Source organism: Lampetra fluviatilis, chromosome 28 (genome assembly GCF_964198595.1).
Source record: "Lampetra fluviatilis chromosome 28, kcLamFluv1.1, whole genome shotgun sequence".
NCBI classification, from domain to species: domain Eukaryota; kingdom Metazoa; phylum Chordata; class Hyperoartia; order Petromyzontiformes; family Petromyzontidae; genus Lampetra; species Lampetra fluviatilis.
Genome location: NC_136302.1, coordinates 7995693 through 8008776, shown reverse-complemented (window position 1 = coordinate 8008776; position 13084 = coordinate 7995693). Strand labels below are relative to the sequence as shown.

The 13084-nt window shown below is 48.1% G+C and overlaps 1 protein-coding gene across 1 annotated transcript in view; it reads right to left on the bottom strand.

Moving 5' to 3' along the window:
- Positions 1-371: 371 nt before the first annotated feature.
- LOC144942738 (calsyntenin-1-like) overlaps positions 372-13084 on the bottom strand; it is a 149577-nt gene continuing 136864 nt past the window's right edge. Inside the window, exons 16-17 of the mRNA XM_078869611.1 lie at positions 12542-12726; positions 372-9378 (exon numbers count right to left, since the gene is read on the bottom strand). Of these exons, the coding sequence (XP_078725737.1) occupies positions 9106-9378; positions 12542-12726 (458 nt within the window). The 3' untranslated portion in view covers positions 372-9105. The remainder of the gene's footprint in view (positions 9379-12541; positions 12727-13084) is intronic.

Sequence of the window (13084 nt, the reverse complement as noted above, 5' to 3'; positions counted from 1 at the left end):
AGTATATGCATATTGACATTTGAGAAAGATGAACATGTGCACTGCTCTTAAAAGGCTAAAAATTCAATACATTGTCAGATTCTATATAGAAATGCAGTAAATTGTTTGGTCATTAACGTTTCACTTTCAATGCACATTGAGTTTTGAAAATATTCTATCAACACAATTGTTATTTTTAGTATTTTATTATTTGCCTTCTACGTGACTTTACCGAAAGAACCAAGAATACAATTATAGCAATACATATCTATTGTAGGAAAATCATCTGCCACTGTGGGTACCATTGGACACTTGTAGGTGTCTATAGATATTTGATACTGCAGCTTACTCTGATACATCCTTCAATAAAACCAGTCGATTCGAGACAAGCGTTGGGTCCACGTCATGTTTATTTTGCTGGGTTTGACAAGAGCTGATATGCAGCCTAATCTATTGTTTACACGCGACAGTTTATGGGACTCACATTGCTACCACTACACTCACGCATTTCAGAGGGATGGCAAGCCTTAAACATCCCAGCGCACGTCAAAAATGACTTGATTTGAAGCAATACGCAGCAAGACCCCTCGTTAAAACACAAACAGCGAAAACATTCTATTGACCTTAAATACAACGATAAAAAAATGAACAAAATAAAACTTGCCTAAAGGAACAATGAAAAGTACATCTAAGAAGGTAAATACAATTCCATGTTTCATTTGCTATGCTATAGTTAAATGATGCTGCACAGAGGATGATGTTGGGCACACACATTGCTTTGTATTTACACCAGGATGGAGAAGCTCTGGGCACGATGGGACGTCACAATTATACAAGCACTATCACGCAACCCCACGCACACACAAAGTACATTCCACTTACAGGCTGACGGCAACAAAAAATATATTGGTTTCCTTTTTGATGAAATCCGTAATTTCGGCAAACGAAGAATTTGTTGTTGCAAACTTAGAATGCTCGAACTGCGAGACTAGATTTGCTTCTGTTTAAAGGTGCGTTGTACTCTTTGTCCGAACCCACACGTAATTTGCAGTGTAAAGTGCTTGCATACATTCCTAAAGAGAGACGAACTGCAGATCTTTTAGTGACACATCATTTACGTGTTTCATTATGAACGGAGCGAGGAAAAACTAAAATCCGTGGCAGTAAAATTGGGCAACTAACACGTTGGAGATCTGTTGTTTACGGGAAACTCTAAAAAACACTTAAAACGTATTATTCCAGGAAGATACATGGTATTAAAACACATGGCTTTTCTGATAAATGGAGAGGTGGTAATGATTCTTATTGTGCCTATAAGAGCCGTCATAGTTGCATGGTTACCATTTCCACATATGTTATCAGGTATTACCACCTTTTTCGTAATCCACGGCTACAGATAATTAATCAGACCTCAACCAAAATGAGCAAAACTGCATGATGTCGAATTAGATGAAATTTATATGGATAAACAAACGAGGCAAACTTTCGCCTATTTTAATGAGTCGCGATGTGATTTGTTTAAAGTGAAAACATTCATGATATAATTCCTCAATAATGTCTAACAGCCCCCTCTCTCTCCAACTTCTCAATGTGCATGTTCCCCCTAAGTATGCAGAGCGAATTGAGATGCACTTATATTCTTTATACATCCAAAATCCAATTTAATCTCTCAACTTTTCACAATTACTGGAACAGTAACATTACTTTTCACATCGGCTATACGCCCAAATCACTTGCATACAATACACACCAGATATATAAACCTGCTGTATTTGCTCCACAGTCTCAATTCGGTTAACCGTCACCAAAAATTGCCGGGGGTGATTGCGAATTGATTCAAGGGTCACTCCCGTGTACTCGTAATTAGCATCGTGGCTAAGGTAGCGCCTCTCGTGGCTTCAAGGGGATTACGCGCGCTGCCAATTGCTAACAATCGACGACTCTAAAGTACCGTGGGCAGGGGGGGGTAAGAGTCGAGACTCACCGCTCACAATGTCGAACGCGCGCGTCGCGATGGAAATTAATCGAAGGATCAACGCACCCATCATAAATGTGCGTGTGCGTGCCCGACGGTATACGTGCGCGTCTCGTGTACCGCGTTGCGTCTCGACTGCTCACGAGACCGAGGGTCAACAGAGCCCAGCCGAAACTCTTCAAGGTGAACAGTAATTATTAGTAGAATAACAATCTCGACTCGTGACACGACACGCACAACCAGTTGTCGCTCGGCTCTCAGAGAGAGAGAGAAGGTAGAGAACAACCGCAGGAGGAGGGAACCACAGGCGAGCGGGGAAGGCAGTCAGTAGCCACGCGCAAAAAAAAAAAAGATTGCCAAGCTCTGCGGTCCTCTCTGCATATGGAGAGTGTTTATCGGCCAATTAATGCGCGCTTACGCGTGGGAGGAAACGAAGGTTCGCGCGCGCTCACGATGATCGATAAAGTTGACGTTTACAACTGCTAAAGTGATAATCAAACACTTGAGAAATGCCATTCGAGCACAGACCACCCCTGAGTAGACTGCAGGGCGAACGCGGTCCACGTGGAGGGGTTTTTTTCTCAAGCCCGCGCCCTCTCGAGTCGACGAAAGCGTCACACGGCGGCTTTTCGACCGGCACCTCAAGACAAGGCGACGGACGCATTCATTTACGGGAGAGTGTGGTGGTGCTGCTGCAAACAACAATTCTTCCGAATTCGTGAAATCGAGCCCTCGAACTCGCAGCACCCAAAGCCCCCTGGCCGCCCCCCTCCCGCTTCGGCATCAGCTAACGAAGCGTCCCCGAAATCGAAAAAAAGCCACGGGGGGAGTCGGTCTACTAACCACCACCACCACCACCACTACGTGGATCTCGCGTGATGCCTCTTTTGGTGCCAGCGTCGACATTTGCACTCGGCCGGTGGGTGTGAGAAGCTGTGCTGAAATATTTACAACGGTGGTAAAACGGAAATATCAAACGTCTGTGCTATTGGAAACCAATCAAATTTCGTTACCAGCCCCTTGGCAGGGCCCTTCACCCCCCCCCCCCCCCCCCCCCAGGAAGGCTGGTCATCTTTACAAAGAGAGTTCGAATGCCGAGGGTGTGAAAAACAGGAATAAGATCCGAGACTCCCCCCCCCCCCCCACATCAAAAACTGTCTGCCAAACAAATGTCCACACATCACTGTGGCCTGAACAGCAGCAACAATCTCTAAACAACCTAACACTATAACGGGAAGGATAGTTCTACACCGTGGCTTGTGCAAGTCGGATTGCGCCGTGCCAATCGGTGATGAATCATCATCGAACCGTCTCTTCTCCAATGGGTGCCCTCTCAGGAAACAACACGAATGGAGGTAACCGATTCATTAAGCCCGTCCATGGGTGTCATTGAAAACGAATTTCTTCAGAACTGCTTTTTTTGGTGTTTAAGTCCGTCGTCCTTCCCCCGCACCTCCGGTCAAGCACGGTTGGCTACGTACGGTGCGAAAGGAGTTCAACGTACGCACGCGTATCTCCGCGTTCGGAGGTCGATGGGGGCAACGTGTTTTGCCGGCAATTTATCTCGGCACGAGCTCTCGTTAAAGTTCCCTCGCGGCGAGCCAGGTTCACGAATCATTGATCGTCAAACGAGCGTCACAAAAAGTCCGCTGAAAATTGCGGGCAAAGATTCTGGCGATCAGTTCTGTGGTCTGACACGATAAGCCCGGGGGGGGATGCCAGTCGACCATTACGGTAATCGTCCCGTTGCATCTTGATTCGTGCTGCCGCAGAGCGCATGTGGTGGGGGTTCACTGTGGAGTGGATGACGAAGATGCTGCGGTGCCATTTTCCTGAGGCCATTGTGTGCTCAAGTTTGGAAGAAAATCATCATTATCATACCACAAAAACTGAAAAAGTGTCATTCTCGATGGTTCTCTCATCGTATGTTGCCTCCCGTATCTCCTTTACAAAGAGAGATTTTCTTGATCTCAATATGTGCTTGCTCGCTTATAACCAAAGGCCGTAAATCAAGCCGCGTTTCATCATTATTATTATAGTTAACGACCTCTATCCATTAATTATTAAAATTTAAAAAGGCATGCTTCGAACCTTGTGGCACATTTCACGGCTCAAGATCGATCGGTCACTCACGAAGAGGGGGGAGGGGTAGAGGGCTCAAACGTGCCCCCCCCCGTCCCCCACCAACTCTGTCTGGCTTTACTCGGCAAAAATAATCTGCTTCGTCAACGCCCGGTTACGCTTCCGCCCACCGCCTTCCTTGCTTCCCACCTTGATGGGGCACACACAGCAGCAGCAGCAGCGGCGGCAGCGTTAACCGCATCGACGGAGCTCGGATGCACGTGGTGGCGCCGGAACAAATGCAGGGGGTGGGGGGGGGTCATGGTCTAAGTTCACTTTCTCTGCTCTTGTTACACACACTGGGCACACGCAACCACAACCACGTCAATGTCGGGCTTGCCCCAGTTGTGGTCGTGCGGCCGACCTTTGGCTCACCACCGGCCGCCGCCACCACATTGTCACGCGGCTGTCAAGAGCGGTGCCACACGGCACGGCGCGGTACGATGCAAGAATCCCCCACGATAAATCGCGTTGTGCGTTTTGCAAAGTATCGTGATAATCGTTTTATTACTCCTAACTTGTATTATATGACCATAATAAAGGTGTGGGGGTTTGATCGTGTAAATGCAAATGTTTCGTTAAACCCGCCACCACCCGACACAGCCAATTGTGTCAATTAGTTACTAGTACAGCACACCGGTGTGTTGGAGAGTAAACCCACAACATTTACGATTCTAGTACTGCTGATTACAACCAGCCTTATCAGGAAATTAGCCAGAATTGTGTTCTTTTTAAATATATATATGTGCATGTGAAATCAAGTTCGGTAAATAAAGTTCTAAATAAATAGCTATTGTCCAATAAAAATTTTATGCTTTGCCAGATGCTTTATTTATGGAACTGCTAGGATGTAACAATTTTCGTAGTTTTTTTAACTATTATTTATCGTGTGGCTGCCAGCATCTGCTTTATCGGCTGTAACGCCGCGAGGCTTAGAAAGATGCGCGCAGTCGGCTTTTATTCGGAGTGAACAGCAGTTGAAGAACTTAAGCGAAATTTAATTGCACTGGAAGTACAGCAACAGCACAAAGCACGATTTCGGTAAAACTGTGAAATACAATTGGGTTATTGGAATACGACAAAAGCGAGAATCATCGTACCATGAATTTTATATCGGATCATATCGTGAAAAAATGTACACTGTGGCAACCACGCTATGCTAATAGCATTATCACAGGACAAACATTTGCTGGAATGAAACCACATCCATCGATAGTTCTGCAGCCTGCATTGTAACGGAAGCCACGTGCTTGGCTTCACACAATCCAAAGGTTTCCAGTTGTGTGGCCAGCATCTGATACCTCTGTCGCAGAACCCAGCTCTGCAGAGCGATAAATCTTACAAGCCAACCAAACAGTCATAACAGCACTAGGCTTAAGGACGAGAAAATAACATCAATGGTTGCATTTGACTGAAGATAAAATCAAGGTCACAATATAGAACATTGACCGCACGGCAAAAAAATCCACTTACGGAGGCTTTTTTTCTTTTTCTTTGTAACGTTACAATTTAATACACTTTGCCAAAAATATGTTCACCGATGCTTGCCTTGGAAACCAAAAACACAGATGCAATTATACCGGATAGTGCAGCCCCTAGCCAACGGTGAAATAGACCACAACGATGATCAGCGGACATGGAAGTGTTATCGAGAAGCAGTTACAGAAAGTTTTACTTTAATCCCGAAAAATTCCCAGAGAGCAGTTAGGGGAGGAAGGAAGGGGGGGGGGGTGGGGTGTCCCCAAATTACCGCACCAACTTATGCACCAGCGTGAATTACACCACGGAGTAATAGAGATGGCGCAATAATCACTGTCCAGAAGAGTGGTCTATGTTTTTGCCTCCTATAAAATTTAAGACAAACTAATTCGAAACCACGGTATTATATATATATATTTTTTTAAAGGTGCGCTCAAAAATCACAACAAATACAATGTGCTACTATAGCCGCCACTGGGTGTATAACATTTAGATTCTAAATGCAATTCTTGCAATGCTACTAACTGTATATAATCTGTCTCTCCCCTCCTGTTTTAGGCCCAAGCTTGTTGTCAGGACACGAGACTGGCCTGTTTCCGTCGTACACCACGATTCCCTACGACAATGCGAAAAACCTGCACCACCGCGTCGCCCTTTGTGATGGCGCTGCCGGCAAGAATGGAGCAGCGAATTACACCGCAAACACCACCACCACCGCCGCCACCACCGCCACCACCGCCACCACCAACCACACACCCACCCCACAGCCACGACCGCAAATCGGAACGCGTCGCTCGCACGCCACGCTTAGCACGACGAGCTTGTCAAGCGAGCCAAGCGCACACGAACGGCTTTACAGCCTGCCTACCGTCTACATTTAACGTCCGCCGCGCTCTCTTCTTGGATTTTCGTGCCGAGTGGAATGACGCCCGTTTGCATACGGACAACACGGAGCGGGATGGGCCGACGGTGCGGGGGGGAATAACCGGGACTCTTGAACATACCCATATACTGCTCACGGTTTCAAATGGTAGCACTTTCTGCAGTGTACTTAACATTCAACACAAATAATATATCGTAGCTTCTACAGTGTGGGGGGGGGGGGGGGATGGTTCAACGTGGGTGGACATGAGAGAGGTTGATGCCAAGTAGGACCATCGCCCAATGTAACGGACGTGGAAATTTGATTCCAGGTGGTGCTGCTGCTGCTGCGACTGAAGGTCTGTGATTACAGAGGAGCGCTCGCGAAGGAAGCTCTCGCCATGGTTTTATTTTCACGCCGTTGGGGGGGGGGGGCAAAAAAAATGGAAGCCCATCCGCTAGACCGAATTGTTATGCTGGGAATGCAATAGGCAGCGGGGGATCAGAGGGTTACAGGATAACAGTTTTCTGCCCAAAGTTCCAGAAAGAGCTATTACGTCCTTTGGGCAAAATGCTAAACTTTGACTCGGGTGGTTTCGTGTGGGATTTTATTGGTGGGTGGCGAACGGAGGGCGGTGGGTGGGGATTGTAATCTCCGTTTGCTATCGCGAGCGCAAAATACCCACTGTAACGATTAAATTACAACATAAATGTTATGTTTCTGTTTAATTCTCGGCTAAGATTTACCATAGAAACTAATGTGATTTCTACCCTTATACGCAGGTAGGAAAAAGCATTAATTTTAAAACATCAACAGCGACAGAACACTTGGGTTAAAACCGCAGTACAGGCATATCCCTCGATTTACGAAAGAAAAACACGTCTGTCGAAATTTCGCAAATTGAAATGGCTTTTCCAATTAATTAAAAACAAAAGTTTGGATAGTGTTTCAGACAGTAATTCCAACTCTGCTGCGAACCGAAAAATACACACCAATATCACTTTCGCGATACAAAAAAAAAATAGCATCAATATTAAAACCATGAGAATACCAATGAATTTGAAGCAAAAATTACTAACATTTTCGGGGGGAACTCGCCGCAAAGATCTGCTGCACGGTGGCGTTTCCACCGTCGCACTGCAGGGACACCGTGGCACTGCAACGGGAGCCTCCCCGCGGGGGTTGGCGGCTCTCGCTTGACCTCACGGGCAAATTCGATTTTGGTCATCGAAAAGTATCCGTAAGTTGTCAACTGCGTTCGGGTGAAATTTCGTGAAAAACGAACGTTCGTAAATCGAGGAGGGACACCCTGTACTATGCGGGGGGGGGGGGGGGGGGGCGGGGGCACCCGTCACCACGAATACACGACGACTCAAAATAAATAACGGTCCCAGATTACGCTTCCCACAAGGCGAGCGTCTCCGCTCCGTGTCACGAAAACAAAACTTAGCGCACTCATCATCCACACCGGCGGTGGTGGTGGTGGTGGGGGGGTTTGCGTCAAGCGGGGGGGGGGGGGGGGTGGGGAGGGAGAAGGGGAGACCGCGGCCGAATTTTCTTTCTCCCCCCCATTAATTGTCAGCACTGACAGTGTACTCACTATTCGTACGCAGACGTCGCTTGGCATAGCAGGAAAAAACGAATCGTTCCTCGTTGTGCTTCCTAACGGACGCGTGCGTGCGTGCGTATGCGCGTGCAGGAGAAATATGCTGCGCTACGAACCCAGCGACCCGAATTAGACTCCTGCTCACGGCCAGCAACCGATGAGCACGGTTAGCCACGCACGGTTCGAAAGAAGTTCAACGTGCATACATAGCAACGCCGGTGACGATTTATGTGAACCAGTCCTGGGCCTCCCCTAGGTTGACTCGGCCTTAAACGAGTACCTGGTACGATGTTAAACGTCATAACTAGGGAGACAAAGGAGGCCCGGCGTGGTGCTGGCCACATCGCCCCTCATGTTCACGTGCCAGCAATCACAAGGTGACTGGAGGAATTCTTATTCATGTTATTCTTTCGTTATTTTCTTTGAACCGATCTACGTGACTTTACCGAAAGACCCAAAGAATAACCACGAGGCGCTCGCAGAAAGCACCTGCCCCATTCGTCTGTTAAGATCTTTGTCGTCGTAAATATCCAATGGCCGGTACACAGCTCAGTCGATAGAGTAACAGAGCTGGGAGAATCATTCAACTCGCGAGTTCGACTCCTCACAGGCGTGCCGGTGTCATTGCAACCCGTCCTTTAGGAGTAGATAAAATGAGCTGGGGCGGGGGGGGGCATTTAGGGGCAGTGAGGGGCAGTCAGCTAGCAAGGGGCAGGAGCAGTGGCATGAGGGGGTAATTGCAGGGCTGCACCTTTGCCTTGCTGGGACGCACCACCTGGTGGAATTCAAACAGTGGTTGGTCCCTCCAGACAGACTGATCTCCGTCTAAAGAACGTGGAATTCCCACCACTGGATGAAGACCACCGGGCGGATACGAGCTCCACACAATACTTATTTGGAGGAGGAGGAGGAGGGATGCCATCGCCAGTGTTTTTCTTCTACGCCGAGGGACGTTTCGTATACGTCGCGTAGTTTGCTGCTACCTTTGTGCATTTCATCACCTTATTAATATCGTCGTCATCGTCGTCGTCATCGTCGTTATTGTCATCGTCGTACCGATCGCTCCGCGGGTGCCCCCGACCCCTAGAAGGTCAGCGTGGAGTCGTCCCACTCGAGCTGCTCGCGCGGCGCGTGCCGCGGCTGCTGCTGCTCCACGGAGGCGCGCACCCCGGCCTGCACCTCTCCCTCCTCGGCACCGCTCTCCTCCGACTCGGCGGCCGTGATGTCGTCCTCCTCCTCCTCCTCTTCCTCTTCTTCCTCCTCCTCCTCTTCCTCCTCCTCCTCTTCTTCCTCTTCCTCCTCCGCGTCCGCCTCCACCTCGCTCTCCGCCTCGCTCGCCTGCTCGCCGCCGTACGACTGCGGGGCGAGCGGAGGGCGTTGGGCGATGGGGGAGGAAGCGAGGGGGACACACAAGGTGGTGAGTTCGTGCGGACCGGCGTGTCGCGACGACGTTCGTCGATTGGCCCGTTCGGCAATTCTGCTCGAAACTCTAGAAACCGAAGGGAGGAGAACGATGTGGGAGCCACGGTGTTCGAGACGTTAACTACCTTGCCGGGTTTACAGGAGGTCGTGGGTTTGATCCCGATCCTGACGCCTGTATATCTGCGGTTTGCATGTGTCGCGCTCACCGTGGCCACGTGGATTTCTCTCCAAGTCCTCCGGTTTTTAACCTCCACATTTTGAATCAACAAAATGTGTTCAGAGTATTTGGCCGCTATGAATTTCCACGTGATAAGCCACTTCGTTGAGCTATCATTTGTGGCCAAGTTGCTTCTGAAAAAAAACTATACAGTTCAGTGGGCCTTAGCTGGTAAAATAAATATTTATTTTTATACTTTAGTTTAGACTTGACCTGCAGAGAGAACCAAAATGTGGTTTTATTTAATTGTGTTTTTTATTTCCTGCCACCAACAACGTGCAGACAGTCACTTAATATATGAATAATTAAAGTATGATAATTAACGTGTGATTGCTTCACAATGGAGGTTTAAAGTTATGCAGCACCAATTCACGTAATAATAAAAAGTCCATCGCACACGGTCTTCATAAGGGAATTGTGAATTTTAAGTCTGCAAAACATATCACGGAATTAACGTGCATATTTACACGGCAAATGACAAACCCCTGATGACCAGCTGCTATTTCATAATCATACTAATGGAAAAAGTTTTAAACCTCTTTTTGTCCTGGAACATGCAGTTCTGCGTCCTAAAGCTTCAGATTACGTGTTCTTTCAGGCAGGTTTTTTCACGTGCTCTTAAATCTACAAGTCATTCACAGCACACAGGCAAAGGTTGCCCATATAGCTCCTAAACAGACCGTTGGGACAAGTGCTGTGAGAAGCGAGCACAAATGAAGAAGCTCCCCCCAGTGCGTATGTTTTTACGCACACACACACATTATCAGATACTCATTTCAGGCTAAATTGAGCTACAGGAGGCCCATAACTCGCCACTGATGTCAGCTGGAGCTGGGAATACTGTACGTGTCAGTTCACCGGGTTCATAGCGAGCTAACTGCTGCGCCACTGTTCCCCAGGACCGGTTCAGACAATCGTCACCGGTGTTGGCCGTGAGCGGGAATCGAACCCGGGTCGCCGAGTTCATAGCGCAGCGCGCTAACCGCTACACTACTGCTCCCCACACACACACAAAGGCACACACTAACATCTTAACATTTCATTTATAGCCCTTGGCCAATCCACTGGTAGATCGGGGCCTCCCCAGGCCTTTTGGTTATGAGTGTTTATTGACCATACTTCACCACACTGGTCAATGGTCAGTGCAGGTTAAGAAATGGGGATGGCGGTGGGGGACGATGACAGTGCAGATATCACTCCGCACCGATGCTAGCCGTCGCTGGAAATCGAACTTGGGTGACCAGGTTCGTAGTACAGTGCGCTAACCACTGCGCCGCCGCTCCAAACCTCTGTACATTTGCTGCACACATCGTAACCCTCTGCGGCACGGTTGCCACATTGGTTATCTGGGAAAATAAAATAAATTACGAGCTCGGAGATGAAGCATCTCGTGGATAATCGGTATTCAAACGTGTACACATCTACTAATGCGCAAAAAAAATACCCCAGACGATTTTTTTTTTCACACGCTTTCTATTAACTCACTCTGTTTTTGTTGTCGAATCCTCAAATCGTGTAACTCAATTTTAACCCACTTCCCAATGTGGTATCTACTGCAAACTTGGTATACTTAAGTCATACTGATGACAATACAATATTCTATCAAACTTTTTTTTAACAATCTTTTTCATATGTTATGCTTCGGCTTGGGTCTAATTGTCCACGCTCAACTAACGTTGGCTGTAATTCACCACGGCCCCTTATGTTATGGCAAGCTTCGGGACCACTTCCTGGAGTCGTGGAGTTCTGCCATTACTCGTACGGTACATTTCATTAAAGCGTGTTTAAAAAAAAAAGTATTTTTAAATATTACTTATTATTGTAAAAACCCTTTGGAGGCTTTATTAATGCTTATCACGGCCACGCACCCTGAACGTTTAGAAGCGGCATTGTAGAGCTATTTGCTTTAATAAGATTATTAGTATTCGGTGGAACTTGCCCGAAGCTTAGCTGTGAGATCGAGGCTCTCTGCTGAAGTGTTTGGAACAAAAAAAGATATAATTAAAATAACCGGCAAAGATCTTTTTCGCTTGCGGAGTGTTAAACGCAACAGGCGATATGGCGAGACACAGGGCCTAACTAATCGAGGCTCGCCGGTCGAAACCGGCAGCGCAAGGCAACGCGCGTTGCTGTACTCCACAGCGGCACGCGATGGTCAACGGTAATATCCATTCGTTGTTCTCGGCGTTCACGTTGTTGCCGGTGATATTCTCGATAATGTTTTAATTTGGTCACGTTCTCGCTTATTTACCCAGGAAAGACCATCTGTTTCCAGGACGGTCCTGCCAATTTTTTTTTATGTCTACGTTCGGGAGGGGGGGGGGGGCGATGTTTGCCGTTAGGTTTAATCCCGTAATGAAACATTTTCAAGTAATTTGTCAGCGTGGGGATGATTGGCCAAGACATTGCATGTAAAGAAATGAAAGAAATTAGTTTTCTATCTAGAAGATTTAAAAGTGCATCATATCGGAAAGAAGAGCATTCCAGACGACCGCAGAAGCTCATCCAAAAGGGCGTGAGGCGGTGACCGTCTTTGTACGATGGGCAGCCAAAAGCTGCTGCAGTTGGAGGGGCGGCATCCTATAGAAGTTGAGAACCACGCTCCTAGGAGGTTGACAATGAGAAAGTATAGCCCGACTAAGTGACTTACCGTGTGGACATTTATATCAGCCAAATACTCTAAACGCACGTTGATTCTAAATGTGGAGGGATAAAACCGGAAGACCCGGAGAAAATCCACGCGACGACGGGGAGGGGGTTGGATTCGAACCCAGGACCTCCAGTATACCAGGCGAGGCAGTAAACATCTCGCCACCGTAGGGCGGCATTGTGTGGCGAGGGAGGGTGGGGGCGCGGGGGGGGGGGGCGCGTGGCGGTTACCTCCATGGGGTTGACGGTGATGGTGAGCGCCGAGTCGTCCCAGTCCATCTCGTTGTCGCGGGAGCCCTCCTGCTCGCGCGCTCCGCGCTGGTTGGCCGAGCGGGCGCGCACGACGCCCAGCACGATGGCGAAGACGAGGAAGCCCACGCACAGGACGATGACCACCGTGGCCGTGCCGGGGATGGCTGCGGGCGAAGCGGAGCCGGGGCGAGAGAGGGAATCGCGTAAATAAATGAGCGATTGGAAATTAAACGGTCCACGCTACTGCGTGACAATTGCGAACGACAGGAAAGACAAATTAATGCGTTAAACGAACAGATGACTGTCGTGTCCTTGGTGACAGAGAGACCGATCTGTTCGCTTTGGTGAACCAGGTGAGAACGTCAAGGATAGAGTCTCGGTTGCGCAAGAGTGACCTGGGTCACCACAACGGTGAAAGTGATGAAACTAAATAAAAAGTTCACGTATCTAAAATACCTATATACATCATATTGGTAAAGATGTGCATCGTGTGTGTGGGTGATGTGTTTATCGTGTGTGCCG